The 25,052-nt window shown below is 38.9% G+C and overlaps 1 protein-coding gene across 3 annotated transcripts; it reads left to right on the top strand.

Annotated features, from left to right (window-relative positions):
- The first annotated feature begins 1,858 nt into the window (after positions 1-1,858).
- Positions 1,859-24,443, top strand: ppp1r1b (protein phosphatase 1 regulatory inhibitor subunit 1B). 3 transcript variants are annotated; one of them, XM_023349003.1, is made up of 5 exons: positions 1,859-2,290; positions 16,537-16,623; positions 17,528-17,603; positions 18,689-18,942; positions 22,586-22,675. In XM_023349003.1, exons 1-4 carry the CDS (start codon positions 2,177-2,179, stop codon positions 18,907-18,909), a joined length of 498 nt encoding a protein of 165 aa, XP_023204771.1. In that variant the 5' UTR covers positions 1,859-2,176; the 3' UTR covers positions 18,910-18,942; positions 22,586-22,675. The 3 variants fall into 3 exon arrangements, with proteins under 3 accessions (XP_023204771.1, XP_005796741.1, XP_005796740.1); XM_005796684.3 differs by having other exon boundaries at positions 1,861-2,290; positions 16,537-16,617; positions 18,689-18,823; positions 22,586-24,443; XM_005796683.3 differs by having other exon boundaries at positions 1,861-2,290; positions 18,689-18,823; positions 22,586-24,443.
- Positions 24,444-25,052: the final 609 nt, after the last annotated feature.

Below are 25,052 nucleotides of genomic sequence, written 5' to 3'. Positions count from 1 at the left end.
CTGCTGCGACTGGGAAAGATTTATTTGTTTTTGAACTGCGTGAGGGATGTGTTAAACTTTGCATAAACAAGCCACAGAAATTAGTTTTCATCTTTGAAAGGGATGGGCTTTGTTGACTCAAACCCCGCTTCAAAAAAAAGAAGAAAAGAGATTAAAATAATGAATAAATAATGCTCTCACCAGCGGGATAAACATTTAGATTATTCTTCAGTCTAAACTCTGTACTCTGTAGATGCTGAAACACTCCCAGTGCACCAAATCTACCTTGACCTTCTATATTCTGCCCACAAAGCCCCTCTAGCCTCCGATACCATCCCTCCTCCACCACAGCTTCCTCCTCTACCATCACCAAAGCCATCTCCTTCATTCCAGTCCATGTCAAAGCTCAAATCTGCCCCCGGGCCAAATCCACCACTCTGCTCTGTCTAAATCCCTCTGCCATGTGAGTGAAATAACAGCTAGCTTTCAGTCCCTGAAAGTAGCGATGAAATGCCTCCTTTCTCTACATATTTCTGCTCTCCATACAAACATTAAAACTGCATCCTCTTGTTTTAAATGAGAAAACTTGTTTCTTTTTGCACTTTTGCTTTCTTTCACAGACATTTGTTTTCTTTGACACGACTGGGCTTTTCTAACATCAACACGTGTTGGCTGCTGTGTGTACAGTGCCTTGTTAAAGTTTTCCTACTCTTGGAATTGATCCAAATAGTCTAAAACCAAATGGATATGTGTGAAGTGAAAGAAAATGGCAACATTTTCAAATTTTTTAGGGAAAAAAAAAATCCATGGAAAGAAATGCAGGGTACACTTTGGTCCCTTTTCTTCTACCATAAATGAAATCTGGTTGCATCCAGCAGTCAAAGTAGCCAGAAGTAGCTGCCCATTTAAAGTGACAGGCCAGACAAGGAAGAAATTATAAATGGGAGGTCGATGAAAAGTCTGGAGGAGCTCCAGAAATCCTCAGCTCACGTGGAGTAGTCTGTTGAAAGACCATGTTTTAATCCAAAAATCTAAACATAGTCTATGCGGTAGACCAAACCAAACTTAAACTTTTGGGCCTGCATGCAAAATGCTGCTAGTGGTAGAAGACAAACATTGCACATCGTAGGAACATACTGTACCCACGGTGATGTGGTATGGGCAGCGTCAAGGCCTGCATCAGGGAAGCTTGTATTCAACGAAACTCAATGATATCAATAGAAAGACATGAAAACTGATCTCATAGAAGCTCTTCACCAAATACGATTTATTTTACGACAATTAATGGGTCAAACACATCAGCCTGTAGATGTGCAAAGTTAGAAGAGACACAAATTGTAAAAGACGAAATATTATTATATATATATTATATATTAATATATATTATTTCTGCACAACTTTGCTTTAAATTAAATCCTGATGAAATACATTGTTGTTGAAATGTGACAAAATGGGTAACACTGAGTGCTTTTGGAATGCACTGTATTATTTTTGCTTTGCTAGCATTGTATTATGTTCCTTTTTTTAAAATAAGCTGCTTTTCTCTCATTCAGTGCGACGCCTTGCTACAAATCTGTTGTAATGTCAGCAAGTTTTGCTGCTGGATGTTTACTTCCTCTGAATCCCTCTGTCTGTTTCTCTTTCTGTCTCCTCCCCCTCTATGCATAAATCTCTCATTCACAAACAAATGGGGGATGAGATTTTATACATTAATATATAAAATCAACATATAAATTTTACTTCAGTGTACCTCCCCCTTTCCCTCTTTTTTCTCCTCCCTCCTATTAATTCTGACCACTCCTTCTCCTGATGTCTCCACCTTTTTTCAGCTGCTGGCTCCTCCCATCCTCCTCCTCCTACCCACCTACTTCCCTGCAACACAGCCAGATCTGAGGACATGCCTCAGTCACTCTTGCCGCACAGGTTTTAAGCAAGAGCACACAGGCACAGGCAGAATTAAACATCAAAGTGACAGAAAAGATCAGCAGCAGTGGGAAAGTGGACAAGAGGCAGGGAGAAGTACATGCAGTTGTGCATTTATTTATTTATTTTTCTAAAGAAAGTCTGACAGTGCAGAGGTGAGGCAGGAGCTAGAGGCTGCCAGGAGTGGGACTACCCAGCAGTGGGAGGTTCCTCCATAGAGGGTGCAGAGATCTTTTGGCCTCCACTGGGAGTCTGAGCCCCGGGATCCAGAAACATGGAGCCCTCCATGTCAACCGAGGTCGAGGGCGAGCACAAGGAGAGGAAAAAGATCCAGTTTGCTGTGCCGGCCTCCGCTCCCACCAACCTGGACCCTCGGCAAGTGGAGATGGTGAGCTGGCAGTGCACAGATTACGTTTTGATCCATGAGGACAGATCAGCATAAGCTGTTAAATTGTCTGAGTGTTTAAAAACTAAACCTAAATCCAGCTGCTCTCAGCTTTTTGAAATATAAACACATTTTTTTCTTTTTTTCCACTGAACTGAGTTTTAGGCTTTGAGTTTTCCTCCCTGTTGAAAAGCTATGATGACATTTCCCTCCCTTTACTTCCTTACAAGATTAATGCTTCACTGTCTCTTCTTTTTTTGACCCCTTTCACAATGTGACATTAATGTGAAAGTCATCATCCGGCTCCTCTGTAGCAACCCTCTGACATTTTATCACTTGACTGTCATGGTTCTTATTTTTCTGTCAAACCTTTTAGCCTGTGATTTTCCGGTAAATCCTTTGACACATAAAAAACAACACACTTTTTTTGTTGTTGTTATTAGATAGTATGCCTCTGATCTCTGATTCAGCTGTAATGCTAGATACTTTTATTATAGATCAGGGATAAGAAGGCCAACGCGGTCTGGAAGATTGAGGCCAATGGCTCACTCCCCCTGAGAGTTTGAAGAAAGATGAGGTGGGATACTAAGAGGGAGATGTGTTTTGTGACAGAAGGTGAGGAAGCAAAGGCGACCTGTGGGTTCATCTGTGGGGTCGACTCCCTTATCGACTGCCCCTGATTCCCTGTTTGCATAAAAGAGGCTCTTAATGAGCAAGCCTGACCTGTGAGCACACTCTGTCTTTTGTTTTTATATGCCTGTTTCATACTACGTGTTCTGCACTGATAAGAAAATTCTCACAAAAAATGCAAAAGCCTTGCAAAAACAGAGCATCTTTGCAACACCTCATGAGACGTCCACTCACACATTCATGCACTCTGATCTGTGCCACCACTTCCAAATAACCACAGGACATCAAGATACCATATGTACCACTGTTTTTTTCCTTTCTTTCTTTTTTCAAATGGACTCATTTCTACACTCTCTTTCCTTAATCTCTACATGATTGACCACTAATTTCTAGCCTTGCGGATCGGCCCTGGACTGTTTTAAAAGCCGTGTTCAGGTGTGTGCATCTGTTAGGAGCTAAAATTCAGTAAAGGATCCATTCAGTCCGTAACTGATCCCCTGGATCCCGGTGAATGAATTCAGATCGTTGCAACAAGTTTGCTGTCTGGGGAGTACAGGAAACAGAAAGGGCATTTAGGAGAGCATGTGTTTACACATGTTTAAAAGCTGATAGCATCTACTTGAGTTTTATGGGATTCTCCAGGGATGTGTGGGTCGGCAGGGAGCGACTGTCAACAGAACTCATTTCATTCCCTTCCCCTCCCATTGCAATTACTGTCCCTTACAGGTCCTCATTTCGCTACTGAGTAGCAACTTGTTTCACAACAAGCAGCCCCTCACTGTTCTTTCCGATGGCATTTAAATACCAAAACCACAATCGACTGAATTGCTCTTGTTACTATAGAGACAGCCAGTGCAACTATGTCACAGAACGCTCCCCCGCAGCCGGGATGTAAAAGGTCAACTTTAATGGACAGATCTATCTGTTGGGGGTGAAAAAAAGCTTGTTTACAACAATGCAATATTTTGGATATGTTAGGCGTGAACGCTTGGAGAGAGACGCTTCCGTACCTCCCACTCAGTGAGATGTGGGAGAAAGCAACAGCTATTTGCTCTGAGCAAATCATTCTGCCCAAATTTCTGGACATCGTTTTATTAATATTGAAGCAATCCTATCTCTCTCGACTGACTCATTCAACCAGTTGTCAGATAATATCATTGTTTAAACTCACTCTTTATAATTAGAGGTTATCTTACTTGTGTCAACTGGGACTCCCAGAGCAGCCTTGAAGTAAAGATTGGTTTCAATGAAGCTGAACTGAGATGCACATTTCTTGGAATAAAATACTTCAGAACTTAGTAAAGACAGAGAAAATCGTGTTTTGTGCTATTTTCTGTCTGTTCGTGACAGTTTTGTTACTTTTACCAGCTTAACCTGATAAAATACAGTTATATTTGACTGAAATTGTGTGAGGATCTAATAAAACGTAACCAATCCTACCCAACCATGTTTCAGTACACAGATAGGTCAAGAGTGCATCAGATTAAAAAGCAGCTGCTTGTTTGCTTTCATATGAACATCCCATTTTTAATCCATATTGTTTAATATGATGTTTACCCAACCTTTAAACTACTATCACTTCAGAACTTCAGGAAATGCTTTCCACAAGGTCTAAGAGTGTGTTTTAGGGAATTTTTGGCTTTTCCCTTTGAAGTGCATTTCAGAGGTCAGACACTCATGTCGGACAAGAAGGCCTGGATTGCAGTCTCTGCTCTATTTCATCCCAAAGGTGTTCTATTGGGTTAAGATCTGGGTGCAGAGCAGTCAGTTTCTTCTACACCAAACTTGCTCATCTGTGTCTTGTGATGGGAGTTTGTTCTGGCAAGACACTTCACCTGCCATGCCTGCTGGTGGTGTTCAGAGACCAGCAGGCCCTCTGACCACCACCAATAGCCACTATGTGGCTGTAGTTCAGCTTTTTTGTGTTGATTTGGCATGTTTTTCCAATGTTTACACTGGCGTTTAATTCCTTCTGCTGCCCAAATCATGCATGCTAGGCTAACAGGTCAATCTAAATCGCATTTATGGGAGAGACTGTGCATACATGGCGGTATGTCTTTGCGTGTTTACATGTGGTGGCTGGGCTGATCAGAAATATCTCTGAGGAGTGTTGCGCAAGTTCCCATTTAACAAGAAGTAGTTCTGAGTTCAGTTTAAATAGGTCAACACTAAATAAATTCAACTTCATAGTTCACAATTCATCATCATTCAACATTCTGAAATAATTAGTTAGTCCCAACATTAGCTCTTCTATGTTCATTCATAATTACTATTGTGAAATAAAGGTGTTGACTTTATGTCATGCAGCAGTTAGCATAGTGATTAAGCAATTTCCTAGCTACCAGTTAGAAATACAAGAATGCCCCTTGTAGTTGCCATTCCAATTAGAAAAGTTGGAGATTTCTCATAAATCATATGAGCCCCAAGTTTCAATATTCAATATTGCTTGTGCACAAATAAAGAGTTGTTGGTATAGCATAGGAGAGTTCTGTTTATATCATTATGTTTAAAACAAGGGGAGAGGCATACGTTTTCAATAATGGCTTCCCACAGAGACAGATATGTTGATCACCAGGTGCTTACCTTTGAGGGAAAATATTAGAAAACATAAGCTGAAGGACTTTAATCATCATTGCCATAATTCCTGGCAGTGTAAATAGGCAGGAATTAGCACATTAGCTAATTTAAAGTGTTTGTAACAACTGCACCCTTCACAGTGCAATTTTATGACAAAGTTAAAGTTTGCAATGAATGGATGGCAAAGACGTCTTAAGCAGATCAATTTAGGTGTAAGGGACAAGAAAAATGTGTGATTACATTAAGCCTTGGTTTATTTCTATGCCCAAGCAGAAACATACACAACCCCCCACCCCCACCCCCGACCCCCACACAGACACAACTTCTGTTTTGCTATATGTTTTTTAACAATGTCGTGCTCACTTGCATAATTCTTATTTTTTAGTGCCATCGTTGGTATCCTGTCTAACGTCTGAATTTCTTCTTGAAATCCTCTCAGAGAGACAGAATTCATTACATTTAGAGATCAGGAGAAACGTTTTTATTGTCTGGAACGTTATGGATAAAGAAAAAAAAATCCCATTTTTCATCACAAACCCCACTCCAAACATGTTAATACTGCATGCTTATCAAGTGATAAGCATGCAAAGTAATGTGCATAATGGACAGAGATTAGGGTCGTGGCACTGACAATTCTACCTTTATGCAGACATGCCTTTCCTCCTTTGACTCCATCTGGCCTTGTAACTGACATAAAACTCAGAATAAAAGAGAGATTATCAAAGGACAGGAAAGGGCATTAGTCCAAAAAGCTCCTAACAAAATCCTCGCATCACCCCAGAAGTTTTATGGAGGCCTAGCCCTCCAAGTCCGATGACAAAATCCATCATGCCCCTCAGAAAACCGACCACCACCACTTCAAGTTTTACGTCACTCTGGGTTAAACATCAAACAATGACCTTTGATGCGGTGAGTATTTGTGGGCAAACATTAGCAGTGTGGGGGACTATCAACAAGAAGTCCCAGAAAGAACAGCATGCTTCAAGCTGCGATCTCTTCTTACAAGCAGGCTGGCGGGAATGTCGCTGTAGTGGCCTGACTCAAGTTTGCCCAATGATGTGATTTGTTTAATTTATGAGCTGCTATTATTTATGTTCCTGGTGAGTTTTCCTTTGCCCGAAAACAGTTTGTAGATGTTTGTAGTGGCAAAAACTAATTGGCATGAAAGTTAATAAACCACACGTTGTAATTATTATTTGGACAGAATCAATAACTCTCTGTTTTGCTGCGGTTTACATTTGTTTTTGTTCCTTCTAGTTTTTGACAGTTCTGGCATTTTGATTTCTTAATGACTCTGAAATAAGAACATGCCAGTGGCTGATGTGAAATTTTCCTTTCATGTTCTTTTTCCATTTTAATTAAGGAGTGTGGCTTCTGTGAAAGGCAACTTTTGTATGTCGCTTCAATAAGCGTGCCCTCTTCAAGATAATGACCATTGTCTTGGCTGCTTTGCCTTGAAATAAAAAGTGCAAACAGCTAAAAAACATAAATATTGAGAGAAAAGTCTTCTGATTATACTGTACACAATGAGCTGCAAATCCACCATAATACCCTCTTTTCTTGTGCTTGTGAGAGAACACGACAAAAACCTGACAGGAGGCCTCCAAAGCTGCAGCACGGCCTCTGAGCCTTTGGTCCAATGGTTTGTACCTGGTTTATAGAGGTTTTCCCACTTAGTGCCTAAATTTAGGTCAGATCAAGATGGGCTGTATTCAGGATGTGAAGAAATAAAAGTCATTCTGTTTTGCATGCGTCTTTTAATGGCGCTGAAATCACATTGCAATAGAAGTGTTTCTTCTTTTGACCTTCACCCAACAAATAATCACAATATCTGTGATGAGATGAAGAGGATTAGAAACGGGGATAGAAATGGGGTTGGGTGCATAAGATCTTTAGCTCATCAGGACCCGACCTGTCACCAGATGCTGTCAGATACCAAGATTTGGACTCTGACCTGTATTCTTCCGCTGCCTCTGCACAGTTGGGCCCGTTTCTACTGGCTAAAGGCTGTGGGGATGCTGAGGCCGATGGGGGCATTTCAAGCAGAGCGCTGACTCGCAACAAATAGGATTGGTCTCAACTCCTGTTTTATCAAGGCTGAGAAGAGAGAATTATGTTATTGCTGCTATGACTTGTAATCTCTGAAATGCATTGCTGTAATTGGGTCTTTTTTGGCTGTTTAGCTGAGGCTGCATAGGGATGCTTCAACTTTAACACTGACGCATATAGTTTTGTTGACCCATGAGAAAAAGATGGTTGTAATTTAATACTCATGCAATCTTCTTCTTAGCTCAGCCCACTATCTATATGATTCAGGCATGCTGATTGACATGGCCATGGAAGAAAGTTGATTTGGTGTCCCATGAACCATGTGCTGATTTAGCCATATGTTTTGGATTATCATTATCCCAAGGATGGCCCACTTTTAGGTTTCAGGCAGAGACCACCGGATTTTATGTCATGATGACAGGCACTCTAGCAAGTTTCCAAGGACTTTTGGAAGACATTGTAACTTAGCAGTGGCTGTGAGGTGTGTTTTCAGGCTTTGATTTATGCCAGACCCACTTGGAGCGTTTGTTTCATGGGAGGGTTTTGCAGGACTGGGGAAAATGTTTTGTTAATTTACAGCAGTTTTAAAAATGAGCCATAATGCCTGGACTAAGTTAAGCTGTTATAACTTTTTCTCATTCAGTTTTGAAGATTTGGAACATTAAATAGTAAAATATAAACAAAAAATGCACTTCATCTTATAGAAAAATGTAGTACTAATTGATTTTGGGTTACTAAAAACAAATTGCTTTTGGAGAATTCTTCCCCTGCTGTATAAATATACTCAATTTAAAAGGCTGATTCCTTTGAACAGGGATCTGCCCTGTTGTCTCTATGTGCTCATCCTTGAAGGATCACTGGGGGGCTGGTAGCGATCTCCAGTGGTCATTGGGCAAGATGCGCACACCCTAGAGAGGTCACTAGTTTATCTCAGGGCAACACTAACAGACACAGGACAAATAACCATGAACACACAAACTCACTGCTATGAGCAATTTAGAGAGGGCAACTAATGTAACATGCATTTTTTGATCATTGGAAATTACCTGAAAAGAACCCACATATGCACTGGGAGAACATGCAAACTGAATGCAGAAAGATGACAGACTTTGCTAAAAGGCAGCAGTACTAACAACCCTAACCCTACCCACATGCAGTCCTCTCTCTCAATATTTCAGTTAAATTACGCTACAACAATAAAAAAATATATATATTTTATTTTTATGCATCTCTAGCAGGGTTGCCAGTAATTTCGGCGATAATTCTCGGATGCATTGCAACCGTGAGCATAAACTTTTTTTTTTTCTTTTTTAATGTGAGTAAATAGATCATTGCAGATGAGTAACTCCAGCTGGTCTAACTTCTGTTTGTGCTGGCTATTGACCTCTGGAACCACACACAGCATTACGACTCAATCTATTTGCATGAACAAGAGGAGCAGAATCACCTCAGTGACGGGGGTCACCGCCGTGCTGCTATCTGTGAAATAACTTTGATTGGCACCTCATCTGCTGTGCACAAGGGTCTGCCAGGTGGCTTCCTGTCACTCATCTGCACACAAAGGTTTTGGCAAACTCTTGTTCTAACAGTATTTTTTAAACAGTAGAACAAGCAGCACATTACATAAATGCTAGAGGGGATTCTGGGGACAGAAAACAGAGTTTGAGTATGATTTCATTCTGCCCACGGTTGCAGCATAATTATGATACCTATTTGGAAATCTTTGAAGAGCCCCTCTGGATACTATCTGCAGCCCATCTGGTTTTTTTCAGTTGGCCAGAAGTGGGGGCAAAAGGTCGCTCCAAGTGCTCAGTAAATGATAGGAAGCGACATGCAGCAGCCTCTCTGACTTGGGGGAATTCAATAAAACAATGTGCCTGAATAGGAATGAGTATCTATTGTTTTGGCTGCAACTGGTGGAGAAATGTCCTTGAACTTTGTAAAAAGCAGCTGTAAACTCAACGTTACTCAGTGCAACCTTGTTAAAACCGCCCGACAGTCTGACAGGACTGTCCAGCCGCATGATGTGTCTGATGGCTGCTCTTTGGGTGTTTACTTAATGGAAACGTTTGATGCCAGCTTTGTTTGGAGGGTGGCAGAAATTCAGTTCAGAATGAAGCCCAAAGTCTGTCCAATATTCCAGACCACTCAGGTCTTCTGGTTCTGGTTTGTTCTGCATCCCCAGAACCAGAACCGAACATGGTGAAGCAGCATTCAGCTTTTATGCACCACAAATACGGATCAAACTCCCAGAAAACTGCAAAACAGCCGAAAAACTGAGTTCCTTTAAATCTAGACTAAAAACCCACCTGTTTAGAGTTGCTTTTGAAACAATCTGATGTGTAACGATGGCACTTGACAAAATCTGACAAAAATTGTTGACTGTGCCTTCTATGACTTTGTAATTTTGTTTTAATGATGTAAATCACTTTTAAATGCTTTGTTGCTGAAAACCAGATGAAAAATACAGAATAAGCACCCTATCTAAATATGATAAAATGTTTTTCAGGTTTTTTTTAACCTCACGAACAAAAAAACCATTACGTTTAAACATTGTAAGCATTTCTAAACTAGTGAATAAACTGAGGCATGTGATATTACATCCACTGCAGATCTATGACTATAAAATATGGCTACTTTTCTACTGTACTGTTTTATTGAATTTGCCAGGCTTTACAGAGGGGACCACATGAGGCCTGGCCATCTCATTTTAAAAAGCTTGCTGGGGGCAGGGTGTGATTCAGAAAAAAAACGGTTGACTTGATGACCTTTTTTTTAATTGAGTTGCTCTTCAGAGTTCAGCCCAGCTAAAGATCACAGCAGTGGAAATGAAATAACACTGCAGGAGAGCACATTTAGCCGAGAAACGCAAAGAGCTGAAATGGATGATGGACTCGATGCTCATTAGACTTATCTGATTTCATACAGAGGAAACAGCCAAAGGCTTGATTGTTACATTGATACCAAAATGTGGAGGAAGCGTCAGTTTTTAGCGTGGAGTCTAATTATAGTTCAGGTCAGAAGTTTGCGTACACTCATCAGACTTCAAGTGTTACAGTTGAACCATCTTTTGTCCATTTTAAGAAAACAAGCAACACTAATGATCTAGAAAAAAATAGTATTAGGTGCACAAGTTAGTTTGGACTTTTTCCTGAATCACATAAGATCAAAATTTTACATGCACATCTACATGCACTTCCTCTAACTTTTGGTTAACTATCCCTTAGCAAGTTGCATTTAATTTGATTACTTCTTATTCTGCAGTAATCAAAAAGCTTTTGGTATCACTTAGGCTGGATATTTGATAATTGTTCCAGCAGAATATATTAAATTATCTCGTTTTTAAGCAGAGTCCACATGTTTTTCCACAGAATTGAGGTCAGAGTGTTGGTGTTGGCCTCTGTTTCTATTCCAAAACCAGCTTTGATGTGTTTTGTATCATCACACCATTGAAATTGAAATATCCAGTTGTTACTAAGTTTTTAATGTTGTACCAAAGCGGTCCAATTCTGAGAAAAATGGAAATTAGATACAGAGTTGAGGATCAGCCTACTACCAGTATCACATTACCATGGACTGTGAAAAAGGAACACTCCTGCTCCAAAGCCAACACCTTTAAGCTTAAGTAAAATTTTCAGTAAACCACGTAAGCTAACCAAATACCTCAGAGAGAAAGATTTTTATCAGACAGGCTAAAAGATTGAGTTTCATGAGAGAGCGATAGTCAGTAGGCTAACATAGATCCCGTCTTAAATCTTTGGAGGCTTCCTCCAAGCTGGACCACAGTGAGCTCTCTAGTGAACTTATTAAAAATATTTCAGACCAAACTAGAGATATTGAGGCTGGAATTGCTCACCCAGAGTTTGTAGTAAATAGATTACAACAACTACAACAACACAAAATAACATGTGAAGATGAAGGCAAAGTAGTACAGGAAGTGAAAAAAGTTACTCAAATGAATCATTTTTGTGTTTCCTTTAACCTGCGGTGATTATATTTTGATAGTGGGAAAGGCTGTCATGCCAGGGCAGACAAGGTGAGGATAACTAAAGTTGTTCTAAATTTGTCTGGCTGGCAAGCACAATGTGGCTGCTGCAGGATATATTCAGACAGAAAATTATCACTATAATCTCCAAAAATGAAATTTTATCCTTCCATATTTTTGTCAGTCTATCCAGAAATCCAAAACCGGTGCAGTATTCCCATTTAAACCACACGTTTTGCTGCAACAAGAAAACAAGTATTAAAGGTAATAAATGATTAGAAACACTTAATTGAAAAAAAACAAACAAAAAACATGCAAATAGATCAACTCAGTCGGACAATTGCCATGCAACACGTGCTGCTGACTGAATTGCTGCTTGTCTGTTTAATTTCTGCTCAATTTTTTTACGTAAGGATGGAATTCATTGGGTTTTGTCCTAATTTTTTAAAAACGTTAACATTGTAGCTCTGAGTAAAAAAAAACAAAAAAAAAAACAAGAAAAAAATAATCTGCTCTCATTGAGAAACTCTGTTATGTTTGGAACTCTACATATCATGGTTTTATTTAAGAGTCTGCCTGTGGACACACACCGCAAGCACTAATCAATATTTCACAGATCTATATCTATCCATCGGAACAGATATGGATTCATTCCAGGAGAATGTTGCAAGTTCATAATCATCATATGTACTTGACTGATGCCCTGAACGCATCACAGATTGCTTGATGAGATGACCTGATGTAATTTAGTGCGATTGGACTCAAGGGAGGGAAGCAAACAGGGAAAAGAAATCCGAGTCGTGTTTCGCTCCGTACTGCCTCCGTCGAGGTCACTCTTCCCAGGAGACACTGGCTGTCGAGCGCCGCTGCAGAGTTTTACAGACTTTCTGTCTCATCCTACCGATCCCCCAGAGGCACCTCTGATCTAGTTTATGTCGTCCTACTGCAGCGTGCTTTTTATAGGACTGGCTTGAAAGTACCAGCTTAGAGAGCCTGGCCTCTGGGGAGTAGACCCAAATCAGCCAATCTGCACCCAGCCTGTTAACCAAGACGATCCTCTGCCAACACACACTACTAGTACTCAGAAACATGCTCAGTCAACAGTGACTCATGACCCCAAAACAGCACTGCCACGGAGCCCTGGCTGCTCAACCTTTTCCCCAACATTAAACTTGACACGTGTGTAAATAATAAAATAATTTTATGAGTTTCTCATTTACAGTATTTTTTAAAAGGTTGCACAACCCTTGTAAAAAGACTGGTTTTATGTTTTGAACATTGGGTCATTATAAATCCTTTAAAACCTTTTTTCCACATTTTAGACATATGTCCAGACAGTTCAACTGAAAAATGCAAGCAAATCTGTTAGGGGTTAATTAAACATTGAAAAAAGTGCGGTAACCTAGTTGCATGGATGTGTAGACTTTAAAACTAATACTTTGTTGCAGAACATTTTAACTAAAATGTTCTGCAACATAAGAAAGATAGAACATTTTAAAGTTAACTCCTGACATCAATTGTTGTGGCTCTAATTAACCTAAAATAAAGTTCAGATGCGTCCTCCAGCTAAAACCACAGACTGCAGACAGGTTACACAGGATCAAAATGTTCTTATTGTACAAAGCTATCAGTCGGCACAAGGATGCAAAGCCTCCACAGTACAACTGATACACGATGGTGCAGTCAAGAGTTATTACTACTAAATAAAATATATGGGACAGCTCAAAAGCTGGGCATTTCACCTACACTGATAAAAATAAAACACTTGTGTCTTAAAGAGCTGCATTCATTTCCAACAAGTGCCACATGAAATACTCATTAGCTTTAAGTAAACCAAAGCAAGCCATTTGGACGGTATCATCCCCGTGCCGATGCTTTTATGCAGACCAAAGCTCCTCATGAATCCCAGCGAGATGCTGCTGCCTGGAGGCTTTCACCTGCAGCGTTGCTAAAAGGCCACAGCTGCAGCCCACTTTGTGAGAGTCTGCTGTAACTGGTACAGAGTCAAAAACATTTCTGCCGGTGTTTGTCGGGAAGGGTCGAGAGATTGGGAACAAGGGATTAAGAGATGCAGAGGAGGGAGGGTACAGAGGGATAAAGCATAGCTGGAGTAATCCCACATGCTGTGTCCCAGTGTTGCCGTAGCTGAGGAAGTCACATATGTTACGTAACTCAGGCAGAGTGGGGCGGTTTTAAGGCTGGAAAATTACTAGAGTCACTGAATGTTTATGTCATCCGGCATTGGAGACGTCATCACCAGCACACATTGGTGTGTGTGCGCGTGTGTATGCTTACTGTAAAACACAAGTGCATCTGTCAACTTTATTATTTCACATAAATGTGCATAAATGGCCTCTCTCATTTTACATCATTTACGTCAGTATACAGGAATAAATCATATGATTGAGTTAAGGGGAAAACAACCGTGAATGGTGTCAAATGCAATTAAATCAATTTAGAATCAGGTTTTATCATCAGTCCTACTGTGTGACATTTCATAAGAAAGGCTGCATTGACAGTTCAATTTAGAAACATAGGAGTTACAGACATAAGCTTGAAAAATACTATAGCAATCTCTAATTTGTTCATTGTTATTCAACTCTATCTGCTTTATGACTGCTAGTCTTTCAACCCAATACTGCTCCTGGATTATTCCGAGGTAAATAGCTCTAATTCTAATTCTTGGTCGTGTCAACACTTGGTGTCTACTATCACTTCTGGGGCACCACAGGGGCAGGAAGCAGGTGCTCCGCAGATGTTGTACTTCCAAGATGCCCCAGGCCTCTACAGCTCTCCAGGACAGAGGCGGAAGTGTTGGATAAGGCCTTGTATGGATGTGCCCCGACACTGGAAAGGGAAAATGAAGAAAGATAAGAACAGATGTGTCAGGGTGCAGGGGAAAATAACATGATTGCAGCTAGAGTGTGACGCAAAGAAGATGAGGGTAATGTCACTGTCAAGGAATGAAGGATGGTAGTGGATGTAAACAGGATAGAGGAAGCAGAGGATCAAGTGTGATGGAAATGAGGAGAATACGAGGGAGACGGATAGTGTGTGACAACCAGGGGAGATGGGAAAGCTAGAGGTTGCATGATGAGATTAAAGCGCATGTCTGGTGTCACAAACGCGGCTGAAATCCATTGCTGATTACTTTGTTTGGCTGAGTGGGGCAGGGGCGAGTGTCCAGCGCGCTGCTCAAAAAGCCGCTGCTTTGGCAACACACCGCCTAACTGTGATGACGCACCAAATGGGACAGAAGAAAACAAACATGAGTCTCGGTGTGGAGCCATTTTACAAAAAATAGAGCCAGGATAACTCCCTTCCTACAATGCAGTGTGGTGCCATAAACAGCAGTACATGTCAGTGGCTCATGTCATTGCCAAGGTTGACTTCTTCCACAGAGGACACCTTCAATAACGTTCTTGTTTCACTTGCCAGCTCCACTCGCCTTGACTGCTTTTATTTTCTGAAGTTAGACGCTATTAATTCTGCACGTCTTAACAACATCACGTCAAGTAATTCCCGCTGTAAACAGCCTTTCCTCTTAAAAAGCACAAAACATAATGTTAAAACACCACTCTGACCTAATCTTGTTAAACAAAATAGCTGCTTCCTGCATGCTGAAAGAGTTCTGTTAAATATTTTACCCTTTGTAGAAACCAAAAACTTCGCTAAGCTGAGGCATGAATGAAAATTGCCAAAGACTGATGCTTGTAAATATGGAAATCAAGACTTAAGTAGCTGGCACCAAGGTATTTTAAAGCTTTCTGTGGTGATCACAGTCTGTCTGTAGTTCATTACAGTAAAGAGCAACTTCTTCTGGCAAAAACTGTAATTTATAACACTGAAATTCTACCATGAATTAAATTATGTAGTAATTTCTGCTTTGCTTTTGACCAGCAGTGTTACACTGATAGCACAAGTGATAGCATTGCTAGTCCACCAAACAGCTGTGTCAACATATTTTATCAATCTGTGTTTTAGTCTTAAGAGTAAAACTGCAGGACAGCAAAAATATTCTAATAACAGTTTGTTAGAAAAGTGTCTATCCGCAGTTAGTTTCTTGAGAAAAAACATGTTGTTTGGCATTAAAAAGTCAGCACAGTCTCATACTACACATGTGGTGACTGGAAATCAAAATAAAATACTGCTATACAATCAGTTTGCAATTTTCGCCTTCATTTAGCTCAGGCACAGACAAAGAGCAGCTCATCTCGCTCATTCACTATTCCTTATGTTTGAGACTGTAGTTATTTTTGTACTTTTTCAGCATATTTGCATATTTCATACCACATAGTTTTATGTCCACATTGGCAACATTTTGGAGCCATTTAACTCATCTCAATGATTAAACAGATATACTGAACTAACAATGGGAACATGTATGAAACAGGGATGTTCATTTGTAAAAAGGTAAATTGGCTTATAGCCATGAAAAATATTGGTATAAAGAAGTCAGAAAAAGAGCAACAGATGCAGCTGCAGTACAAATGCTAATGTTTAAGTTGGCTTGTCCCAGTGGTTTAAGGCAAACCTCTAGTTCATCAGGCCCTAACGTCGCTCTTCAATTAATAATATAGTTGACTTTAGCTTCCTAGAAGAACCATAAGTCTAGAGTAAGATTATAAAAACCCCTCTGGCTTTAAGTTTGAGAACCAAATGCTAAAATATTTAATATAAACACTATTAATGTAAATCATGAGTTTAATTCTCATTACCAAGTGTGTTTGTTCGACCAAAAAGATTTAAATGACTTTTCTGCTCCGCTGACTGCAGTGTGTTATCGGGTGCTAAAAGTTGCCGGTTCATCATTCATCAGTGAACTCTGCTAATGAAGTCACAGAGGGCCCAGTGTGTCCTCAGCCGGCATGAGGTGTCAACGCTGTCAATGTATTTTTCCTCATTAGATTAATATGCAGGTGTGCTGAATGTTATTAATAATACAGCATCAGCCACTTTGACTATTCATTTATTCATGGCTGCCCTTTTTGTTTCTGTTTGTTTACAGATCAGACGCAGGAGGCCCACACCTGCCACACTCTTCAGAGTAGCCGACCAATCTCCTGAGGATGACCAGTCCACTCATCAGGTAAAGGTGAAGTCTCAACCTTTTTTTACTCTTCAAGTGTTTGTGGATTATCCTCTATCCTCTATGTTTTTTTCCTCTCTGCTTCAGTGAGGTGATGTAAGTCTTTTGTAATCTAACCCTACTTAATTATGATGTTTGTTCATTATCAAAAACCCAACTTGAGTTATTAACTGTTCAAGGAGGTGACGAATGTGGTTAAATATGATTTATATGCAGTTTATTTAATAAAGAAGAGAAACAAACTGAATCATAATTTTGAAGAAGCATTTAAAATAGTACGGTACTGAAAAACAGGGAATTTGAAAAACTTTGTAGTAAATTTTGAATTATTGCAGCATGGCACAATTCAAAATTATGTCACAAGTCACAAGCCTGCATCAGCTGATCTGTATGGGAGTCCGTGGGTTAAGGGGGTGATGTAGTGATGCTGTATGATTTGTGTGGTCAGTCAGCCGTACAATTTAAAAGTATAAATAAGATTGAGAAATAATTTCCAATAAAAAGAGTAAGAAGGTAAAATATTTACTTGGCCAAAAACAGGCTCAGTGCACTAAGTTTCTCTTCCATTTAAAAGAATGATATGGGAATTGTGACAGATATTTTGCTTTGGCAATACAGAGATCAGTAGTGTAGCTACAGTGATGTCATGTGTTTATTTACAGAGACATTTTCACTTATTAGTGTAGATTTTAATCCCTCACCAGGCAAAAAAGGTATTTGATAATTGCAGTTGAACAACCAAATTTGACCTGGTTTTACTAATTAAACATATTATGTCAACAAAAATAACTTCTTTTTTTAGCTATGCATAAAGTAAGTACAACCTAATAGCTGGTGTTGGCTTAAAGGATGTTTTTGGAGAAAGTGAAGGAGAAAATCTGTGTTAATCATCTCATCCCTTTCTTTACAGTGGGTCGTGGGGGAGAACGGCGTGCTTAAACCAAAACGTGTGAATCAAAATGTGTATCAGCCTCCATCGCTCAAAGGTTTGTACAAAACAGCGTTAATTCAGCAGGTGGTGGTTGAGTGAACCGTGATTTATCCTTATGTTTATATCCTTTTCTGTTTTACCTTGCTTCGCTGCAGGTTTTATCCTCCTTGCGTTTGTGTTACCTTCTATAAAAATAATATTATGCATGAGCAGATGTTGGAAATGCATTGAAATAATGCCTTCCTGGTTTATTTCTATGCACACACCTTTGTGATTTGCATGATTCTGACAGACTCTGCGTTAGAAATACACTGGAAAACAAAGTTTGGGTGTTTATGAGAGGCAGAGAGATACTAGCGAAACAGATTAGAGTGTGACAGCTGCGAGACATTGAGTGTAAGTCTAGGAAAGTCAGGATCATCCAGGATTACAGTCAGTTTTTTATACAGCTGTGGCACAAACACACTAACATTAAATTGTGCATGATTTCCTTTTGTCTTAGCTGCATGTAAGGAAAATAAGCATTTTGCTGTGTTGTTTTCTCCACATGGGATTTTAGCACAAGTGTTTCAGTGTGTGTCGAGTGATGATATAGAGTCAGGAAGCCTCGATCCTGCACCAGATATCTGCCCTTCGTCAGCACAGTGAGGGACACACAGAGCAAACTCAGGAAGATTTTTTGTTGCGTAACCTTTCTTAATAAAAAATAATTTAAAAAAAATGACCTTCCTCAATGCTGTGCTCTGCATTCGTGGGTGTGAAAGAATGCTAGGAAGAGAAACCAAGGTGAACTAAAGGAAAAGTGAGACGTAGGTGAGATAATATCATAGGAAATGAGAATACAGAAATGGAGAGCGTTCTGCTAGAGCAAAGGAAGATTTAGAAAAGAGCTAGAAGTGGCAGAAAACAGGAAAACAGCTTTGTTATTTTAAAAAAAATCAGTGTGGAGTCTTGTTTCTTGGCTATTTGTCTGCCTCTCTGTGCATGTGCTTCCCGCCTGCCTGGCCTGTACTCAGAATCCACTGTGAGGCTAAAAACTGTTGAAGCGTGGTAAAACCAAAACAACATGTCCCTCTGTCCCCTTGTCCGTGTCCATGTGTTCTTGTGGCCATCTCCCTGTGTGTCTGTGTCTGTGTGTAGCTGTGCAGAAGATGGCTGAAGCCCAAATGCAGAAACTAGGTGTCTATCCTTTGGAAGACCCTTGTGAAGGGGACGAGGATGAGGACCACTGGGAGGGAGAGGAGGGAGACGAGGCAACTCCCGCCAAAGCTGCTGGTGAGAGGGAGGCTATTTGTCAACCGCCTGCAGAACGCAACCACACTGTGACAATGTCAACGCCTGAAGAAGAAAATATACCTTGAGATACTTTATGCTGCTGGCAGTGGAATATATAAGTATATCATTTTGTTTCAGATTAAACAGATTTTCTGTTATGTGTTGAGAAGCGTGAACTAAATCAATTGAATAGTAAAATGGAATAAAAAAACACTTAAAGTGATCTTTTATGGTTGTGTCCACTTATGCAGCCAGGCTTTTGCAGTTTTTAAAATTTTTTTATTTGTTTACATTTGTCCTCCACCAAAATAAAAAGTTTCTCAGTTTGATTGTTCAGAATATATTTCCTGCTTAAGGTTACTTGACAGACCCTGACATTTTACTAGGTTTGTGCAGACCATTTTATCTCCAGTGTTTCTATATAAATCAGTTTATCAGGTTTGAAGTTATATTTGAACTCGTTTAGAACTTGACCACATTAAAACCCTTGAATCTGTTTGCCTTGTAAAATTTAAAATTACATGTATAGCTACTGGAAAATTTCCTTTTGCCATTTTCAGTAATAGTTTTTCAAACACTGGCTCACTTTATGTCTTTATTTTTTTGTTAGCTAGCCTCCAGAATGCTTTTTTTGGCTACTTACAGCTCTATTCTTTTAACACATCTACCAACACATTTTGATTAGGTTGTCATAGCACTGAATGTGACTCATATTGTTATAAAATGCAGGAGATGGAAAACAAATGAAAAATGTTTATTTAGAGCTAATAATAAGATATTATTTAGCAATGAACAAAATTAACATGGTTTCACACCAACTATTCTAGGATTTAACCTCAAATTATAAGATCATGGCCGACACCTGAACCAAACGAAAGTATGAACCGGTTTGTGGAACCAGAAAGGAATAATCTTCAGAACAGGTCATGATCAGTCATTCTATTCAAAAATACATTTTCTAAACTAACACTATATAATAAGCACTTGATCTCCAAATACAGAAACTATGAGTTGACTCAGGCCTTTTGAGTTTATTTGTAGCTTTTTATAGATTTGGTTTGTTTTAGAATGTAATACTCTATCTTTGTAATCTCTGTTACGTCACAGGGGAACAGTGGCATTTTGTTCTGAATTATTGCTCTGTCCAGATGACAGACTGTCTCTGTAAATCCCTTTGTGTTGTAAAAGCCTGTTCAGATTAAACACAGATTCAAGGAACAGTTTCGGTTGCTATCGTAATAGTAAATTTATCCTGAAAAGTTAGAAAGGGTATTATTTTGAAGTTTAAAAATCACAGTCTTCACAATGTTTGATCGTGAGTTTGGTATCACAAATCTCTCAATAAGGTTAACTTTTCTCACTTGCTATAATAAAGTAAACCTTACTGTTAACTGTGCTTCCAAGGTTATCTTTCCTTGAAGGTTAACCAGTTTTACAGAGTATATGTATAAGAAACAGATCTTTACACTGACACACACAAACAAGCCCTATTTCCTTTTCCATTTAAACATTCACATATCACCTTGTTCCAAAACACTTTGTGAGTGCAGAGCATTCAAGCTTGAGTACACTAAGAAACCAAAACATGCAGATTAATCTCAAAGTCTGTATAGCTGGCACATGCAGAGAGGCAGAAAGTTTGTTAATTTTGGGAATATAGACTTCTAAGGGTCACAGGACTTGAGGTGTTCTGTGAAATACACAAAGAAGTTTCCAGGAAGGAGGTTTCCTGGTATTGAAAGAGTAACCCTGACCAGTGGGAGTCCATGGGACTCAAAAACCCAGATACTGTGCTGCATTAGACCTACCTAAAGCAGCTGAGATAAGCAATGATGGCCTGTATTGAGGGTTTAATGGTATGCTGAGTCAGATGCGGCCTGATATGTTTTATACTGCAAAGTATAAAGAGCAGCAACCAAGAGGCAGCTTTAAATGGGGTCAGATGACAGTTTGCCATAAATCAGGACATTCAGGCTTCTTGCTAACTCCAGAGGTTTAGAAGCCGTGTTTTATGTTGGGTATTGATTGGTATCTAGACTCACTGGCAATTTTATTAGCTACGCCTTTCTGGTACTGAATATAATGGACCTTAGTTTCTGGTGGCATAGATTCAACAAGATGTCCATATTGACATGACTGTCATGCAGTCACTGCTCTTGATCCACTACTTTCTAAAGGTGCTCTACTGGGTTGAGATCTGGTGGCTGCAGAGGCCACAGGAGTACAGTAAACTAATTCTCTATTTTCTAGAAACCAATTTGTGCTGCTTTGAGTTCTGTACCTCTGTGCATTGGCCTGCTGGAAGTGCCCATCACTAAATGGTCACCAATAATACATAGAAAGTCTCAGGGGCCAAAGTGTGCCAAGAAAATATCCCCCATATCATTACAAAGCAGCAGTCTAAACCCTTCATACAAGGCATGATACATCAGTGCTTCAATGTTCTTTTTATGTCAAATGCTGACACAACCCTCTAAATGCCACATCTGAACTCAAAATCCATTGGAACAGGCAAAATATTTCCAATCTGTTAATGCCCAGTTTTAAGGGCACAGAGGCTATTTCCATCGTAGCCTCTGTTCCCTGTTCTTGTCAGGTGCGGCATTGTCTACTTCAAGGTTTGACATGTTGCACATTCATCAATAATTTTCCACAGTGAGTGATTACTTGAGCTACTTGAATCAGTCTACCAACTCTCCTCTAACCTCCCCCATCAATAAGGCATTTTCATCTAAGAACTGCTGCTCACTGGATATGTTCTCTTTTTGGTCCTGTTCTTTCAGTGTTTTCCAGCCTAATTTAAAGAAACACACAATTTGTGTCCATTAGTATGAAGAAAATCTATTTTTGTTGCAGGACTGTTTAAGCAAAGTTAACTGATTTTTGACATAAATAATTTTTTTTTTTAATCCCAGCCTGGACTGACTGTCTTTAAATCACTTGCTAAAGAACGGAGTTATGTAGTGTTAGTCATCTAAACGTCAATCTACTTTTAGTGAATGATGGATTTCCTCTGGAAAGTGAAACCTGTTGAGTTCTTTGATGTATATTTCTTTCTGTAGAGATGAGACTCTTGTTTATCATGACCTGTTGGCTTTTGTAGAGCCAGATCTTTAATGACTAACTATGGATCTAAATGTCTTCAATTTAAAAAAAAAAGATAGCTGTTGATATAGGTCATATAGGTAGTTAGGCAAGGCACAACATGAAACAGGGGTAGAGGAGAGGGTAGAGGAGCATTCGTGAACCAGATAAAAAGTATAACCTACCTTTCACCTGCACACTGAACAAGTATTTTATGGGAGGTTAGTTCCTGTATGTGTTGAGGTGTCACCACCTGCATGATACTGAAAATAAGGAGACGAAGTTACAAATCTGTGTTTAAAAGGACTGTATTTTAACCTGCCTCAAAATCTTGGATGGATTTCTGCGTTTTGGTTGTTTGGTGAGGCATCAGAAAGAAGGACTTGCCCATAGAGCCATTCTTGTATGAACCACCGTTGGTTGCCTTAAAACTGGTTTAAACAAAATGTGGAAAACTGGACTGTTTATTAAAACTTTACAGATATTGTCTGCAATAAAAAAACAAAACGTACAAAACAGCTGATTACAAGCAGTTCTGCCAAGTCACAAACATAAAACACCAAACAAACACTTGATAGTTTGTAATTAATTGCCTTACCTGAAATAAACTGATCGATAAAAATAAAAGGAAAACAAAAAGTTTTATTGCTCCTTTTGATTTTTGTTTTGTTTCTTCAGATCATCAAGACACAGCAACGACTGAAAGGTTTTCCAGTGTGAAAGAGACGACCAAGGAGAAAGAAACACCACAGGAGGAAGATGAAGAGGAGGAGGTAGAAAAGAAGGACAAGATTGAGAACAGCCGGGGGTGTAACTGAGGGGAGAGTGGAGGACATATTTTAGAGAGAAGATTTGGGGAAAGAATTGGTGTTGTCAAATGGTTTAAAATCTGAAGAACTTGTAGGAATGAAGAAGTGGTTAAATTTGTGGAGGCTCACTTGTTGGTGAGATGTGAGAATGATAGAAAATCCCATGTGCGTGTGAGTAAGTAAAGCTTTTGTACTATTCGCCCTCTAAAGGGTCTGCTGGATTCAAAGTGAAAAATCTTATGAGCAGGTGAGGAATGATCTACTGACAGAGCATTGCGCTGACGCCACTTTGGCCCTGCTGATCCGTTTTTATGAGCGTGAATAGGCCAAGGTCAGTGTGACCAAAAGCTCTGCAAGTGGAAGTCCTCCCTTCACTGTTAATGCTTCAGCTCAGAGCTAAACATTATTTTATAGAGGCTAAAAGTTTGAACAGATAACACAAATTCTTGGGTATAATTTAAGACTCAAAGTAGCTCTTTTATAACCATCTGTGAAAGCATTTGGAGGTCTTTAAACATGACGTGTTCTGCTTCATTTTGAAATCAAGGCTTGCATTGTTCGAATCAGCCCTTAAAGTGTGCTGCCATCTTGTGGTGAACAAAAGCTTGACAGGGTTATAAAGTCCAACCTGCAGCTCCCTTTTTTCTAATTTACTTATAATCAATGATGTATTGATTTTGTCTCTTACATTTAACTTTAGACCTTTCATTGCTTTGCCTGTAATTATGTCTATATGAAATATTTCAAGGTTATACTAAGTCCTCATGAAAGAAAAGCAGGTTGCTTGTATTATTTTTTAGCAAAATTCTTTATTTTTAATTAAACCAAATCATTCTCAAAAATCTAAAGCATGCTTTTATCTAAAAGGTATCAGTTCAATGAGTATATGTGTTTTGTTTTCTTCATTTCTTTCACTTTGTAGGATTTGGCATTTAAACTTAAAGGGCAATTCTACCTCTAATTAAAAAAAAAAAATTAAAATAAACATCTACTGCCTCCATATTTTAGTTAAAGTTAAATTTCTTATTGTTTATTGAAATAAAATTAAGATCTCATACAGGTTTTTGTATATTAACTCTTTTATAATGTTATATTTTGGATTGCTCCCACATAATTTTATGCTGTAAGAGCTATTTTTCTAGTCTGAAGTGGAGTTTATGAGCTCAGCTGCCTGTTTTTAAGCATGAGACATGCAGCACCAGGTGCCTAAAAGTAGGCATTGTGCATTTTTTTTTTTTTTTGTAAATGAGTCAAATGTGCTCTGTACACATATGTTACTTCAGCATTTTACAGTAGATAAAACCATATTTTATTGAACTAAATGTGAAATAAATAAAGTCACAATCAGTCTAATTCAAATTCTTTTTAACCGGTGGTAGTAAAGGTTTCCAAATGTTCCACAGGGTGATTGCATTGTGCTGTTTGTTCCCTCTGGGCTGCTGTTTGTACATAAAACTGAATCGTTTTTTTAACCTCTAACCAAACTGACTGGATGAAAAGTAGGTTGTGTGTGCAGTTATCTCTTTGCTTTCTGTGACCCTCCTACTTTTCTTGGCCCAACTTTAAAGAAAAGACAGAAGTAAAAACTTGTATGAATATATTTTTGCTTATTTTCTCCTCATTTCTCTTTTGTTTTCCACTCTTGTTTCATAATGTGATGTGGTTGTCTTAAAGTGAGCAACTCTATGGTATCAAAATAAAGACGTTTTTTGTCATACTTTACTTCAGTCTGGGTTTGGTGTGAGTTTGTGTGTGTTTCTTTTGTATCACTCATCTATCCCCTTCTTATCTATGCATGAGAAAAATATTGTATTTTTTTTATCCCAAGAGATAAAACATTTTGAATTTGATAGACCTCTACATCTTTTTAAAATTTAATACAGTATTAAGAGGAACAATCACTTGAACCCTCTGGAAAATAAGTGAAATTTTCATTTTTCTCTTGCAAAATCTTGGACAAATTATGTTCTTTGACAAAACCAGAAGTAAAAATCTGACTTAAAATCTAGAATTTTAAGTCTAAACAATAGAGGGATTGAAAAAAATAATTGCAGTTAAAATATGTAGACAGTCTGGCCACCCATGATTATATTACGAGAAAATACCGAGATATCTATACTTGATCTTTCACATTACTTTACAAGAACCCACTTGCATGTCCCAAGAGAACTTTAAGAATATTTAGCGTCTGATTAGTATGAGTAAGATTAATTTATTTGTTATTGGTAAAACATTCAACAAATCAGTGATTCTTGAGAAATGGGACAAAATGGGTTTAAATTTTCCCCAAATTTAAAAAAATTATTCCTCAAGCTTATGTATACAAATATGACAAA

The sequence above is a fragment of the Xiphophorus maculatus genome, chromosome 16, assembly GCF_002775205.1.
Source record: "Xiphophorus maculatus strain JP 163 A chromosome 16, X_maculatus-5.0-male, whole genome shotgun sequence".
Classification (NCBI taxonomy): Eukaryota; Metazoa; Chordata; class Actinopteri; order Cyprinodontiformes; family Poeciliidae; genus Xiphophorus; species Xiphophorus maculatus.
Note: the sequence above shows the minus strand (reverse complement) of the source record. Positions and strands in the feature narration are given on the sequence as shown.